The sequence below is a fragment of the Thermobia domestica genome, unplaced genomic scaffold, assembly GCF_964235325.1.
Source record: "Thermobia domestica unplaced genomic scaffold, izTheDome1.hap1.1 HAP1_SCAFFOLD_710, whole genome shotgun sequence".
In the NCBI taxonomy this organism is placed as follows: domain Eukaryota; kingdom Metazoa; phylum Arthropoda; class Insecta; order Zygentoma; family Lepismatidae; genus Thermobia; species Thermobia domestica.
The window spans coordinates 1,037-4,585 of NW_027656420.1; the positions used below are offsets into that span (position 1 = coordinate 1,037).

The window sequence follows — 3,549 nt, forward strand, 5'->3', positions numbered from 1 at the left end:
CGAACAAAATTTGTAAAAATGGAACTGCAGTAGAAAGTAATGTTGCAATGACAAAAAGACAAGTCGTCAGCATAGTGTCATCTATCTTCGATCCATTAGGTCTAATCGTTCCAATTGTCATCAAATACAAGAATTTCTTACAAAAGTTGTGGAAGACAGGAATGGATTGGAATGATCCATTAGACACAGTCCTACAAGTTGAGTGGAATCAATTAATGTCTTGGTTACCTGCGATGGCGAAGATACAAATTACAAGAAACGTAATGTCTTCGGAGAACGTTAAGGAAATTCAATTACATGGTTTTTGCGATGCAAGTGAAAAAAATTTTGGAGCAGTAGTGTATATCTGGGGCTACAGACGATCAAGGAAACATTGAAGTCAATTTACTTTGTTCAAAGTCGAAGGTTGCACCACTGAAGAAGCAAACCTTGCCTAGATTGGAATTATGTGGAGCACTGTTACTTTCGAAGCTAATAGACAAAACACTATCCATATTGAATATAGAGGTCAGTGGTATACACCTGTGGACAGACTCGACGATAGTTTTGTCATGGATCAAATCACCTCCCAATCGTTGGAAGACATTTGTATCCAACAGGATGGCTCAAATTCAGAGAATCACAAAAATCAATCAATGGCACCACGTGCCTAGTAAAGAAAATGCGGCAGACATAGTTAGTCGAGGAACGGATCCCAACACTCTTATTCAGTCTCGAGAGTGGTGGCATGGTCCAGAGTTTCTTCACACAGCAGAATGGCCATGTCAAGAACAAAATGAGCCAGCTAATATTCCAGAAGAGAAGAAAGTCATGATAAGTTTGGTGGCAGTTCATGAAACAAGCTTTATGAAAAGATATTCATCGTTAAACAAAATGTTGAGAGTAATAGCATATTGTTTGCGATTCAAACAGAATTGTCTTTCCAAGAAATTAGAAAGAAAAACCGATAGTCTTGACGCTTCGGAACTTCGTTTAGCGTTATACAGATGTATCAAGATAGTACAACATACTACCTATCATGAAGAAATATTGAACTTGCAGCAACAAATGGAAGTTTCAACAAAGAGCCCAATCAAGGATCTTTTTCCATTTCTGGACACGGAAGGAATGCTAAGAGTAGGAGGAAGATTGGAACATTCAAACTTGGAGTATGACAACAAGCATCAATTCATCCTACCTGCAGGACAAAATTTCACCCACCTGATAGTCAAAGAAGAACATAAAAGGTTGCTTCATGCAGGACCACAGCTTCTTATTGCATCTTTGCGTACCAGATATTGGATTCCAAGAGCTAAGAAGATGGTCAAGGCAATAGTACACAATTGTTTGGTTAGTTTCAAGTGGAGATCAACAAGTTCATCACAGTTAATGGGACACTTACCCAAAGAGAGAGTAAATGAAGCAAGACCATTTGTACACGTGGGAGTTGACTATGCAGGATTCTTTTATGTCAAGCCCACGATTCGCAGCAAAATTCAAATGAAAGTCTATGCAGCGTTGTTCATCTGTTTAGCCACTACAGCAGTTCACATAGAAATAGTTTCAGATTTAAGTTCTCAAGCCTTCATCGCAGCATTGAAGAGATTTATTGCTAAACGAGAAAAATGCTTATCTATCTGTAGCGACAATAGTTCAAACTTTGTTGGCGCCAATCGAGAATTGCAACAATTTTTTGAATCCAAGACTAACCGAAAGGACATCCTGGAATACTCAGCTCAAGAAGGTTTAGAATGGAAATTCATTCCTGCCAGATCTCCTCACATGGGGTCATGGGAAAGTTCAATAAAATCCATGAAGTACCACCTACGGCGTGTAGCAGGAACAGCAAGTCTGACATACGAAGAGTTGAACACGTTACTTATTCAAATTGAAGCCATCCTAAATTCAAGACCATTGACAGCCATTTCCAACGATCCTACAGATCCAATGTATCTCAGTCCAGGACATTTTTTGATGGGAGATACACTTCTCAGCCTTCCGGAACCAGATCTACTGGACACACCTATCAACAGACTAGGCAGATGGCAACGGATTCAACAAATGAAGCAGCATATTTGGAAACGTTGGTCAAGGGATTATCTCAACCAGTTACAACAAAGAAGAAAATGGAAGTCATCTCAGCCTAATCTACAACCGGGCATGGTCGTGTTGTTAAAAGAAGACAATGTTCCTCCTCAAGTGTGGAAGTTAGGTGTGATTGAAGAAGTTCATCCGGGCAGTGATAATTTAGTGCGAGTGGCAACTGTGAAGTGTAAAAGTGGCATTTTTCGACGCAGTGTTGCTAAATTAATTCCTATACCCCTAGAGCATTAATTGATTGTGTCCAATCAAGGAGGGGGAGGATGGATAAGCTTGCATATGTGCATTATTTTTATTCATATTAGTTTCATTTTTTGTATATAGTTTAGTGGTGTTAGTGAATTCTTTGTGATTCTTTTAGTGATTTTTCTGGTGAGTTTTAGTGAGTTGTGTTTGCATTGGCTGGCAACAGTGCCTTCAGTGTTCTATTCAAGTTGTGTCTGTGCATTCGACAATGTGTTGTGAAGTGCAACTAGGCAAACATATTCATTCATAGTTTTAGAAAAACATATTTATTCATAGTCTTTAGAGAAACACATGTTCATTCATGCGATATGCGTGATTTGTAAATAAAGTACATAAACATATTACCCCTTTATACATAAGCATTATCACAACATTCCCAACAAATTACATGTTAATCACTCATACGAACTATTATTGAACTAACTTGAATTAGAGATATGATTTACAAAATTTAAATACGCAACCATTACGTAGAGTGTCAATGTGTATTTGAATAAAAGTAGGTGGGCCACAGAATTCTTTTTATTGTTTAATGTGGGTCGCGATAACAACGAGTTGGAGAACCACTGCTCTACACGATAAGTCTTGAACAAAGGTAAACTTTATAATATTTTAAATTATAGTTAGAGCAATTATCTCGTTCGTTAATTGAGTCAATCTGTTAACATATTCACGGGTAATGGTGACTTTTCAGTTAAGGCCAGCTATCTGTATTTCATTCTCAATCTACAATATTCCCTAGCTTCTATGCAATCCGTAAAGTAAGCAAAGAAATGCTGATTGCCTGTAATAAAAGGTTATATAACTTTTCTTACTACAAAATATTAAGTAACCCTTATTAAAATTACGCTCGTGGTCTTAATGGAGTCGATTCGTTAACATATTCACGAGAATTGCTGCTACCTATATCCATACATGGAATCGCATGATCCTTGGAATTTTAACAACACTAGTAGTGATTAAAATATGTTGTTATTTTTTAAATTGTAGAGTTGTTAAATATCCTGAATGAAAAAAATATGGTTCTATAGCAAATCACAGACAAACGAGAACACAAAAGTAGCCAAATTGTTCTTTCTAATAAACACTCATTCTATATATTATATTCTGTAACAAATTTACAAGTTATATATAAAGGTAACCAAGAAAGTTCAGTCGCTTCTTGTGAAGGTCTGTGTTTAATTGGCCCTCACACCATGAGTTGAATGCGAATAGAGATAAGGC

The 3,549-nt window shown here is 37.1% G+C and overlaps 1 protein-coding gene across 1 annotated transcript; it reads left to right on the top strand.

The window, feature by feature from the left end:
* The first annotated feature begins 1,107 nt into the window (after positions 1-1,107).
* Positions 1,108-2,313, top strand: LOC145677228 (uncharacterized). The gene has a single exon (XM_081747818.1). It carries the CDS (start codon positions 1,108-1,110, stop codon positions 2,311-2,313), a length of 1,206 nt encoding a protein of 401 aa, XP_081603944.1.
* Positions 2,314-3,549: the final 1,236 nt, after the last annotated feature.

What these genes read in the sequence shown, in the direction of transcription:
- LOC145677228 (XM_081747818.1), top strand. Translation starts at nt 1,108, where the DNA reads ATGCTAAGAGTAGGAGGAAGATTGGAACATTCAAACTTGGAGTATGAC.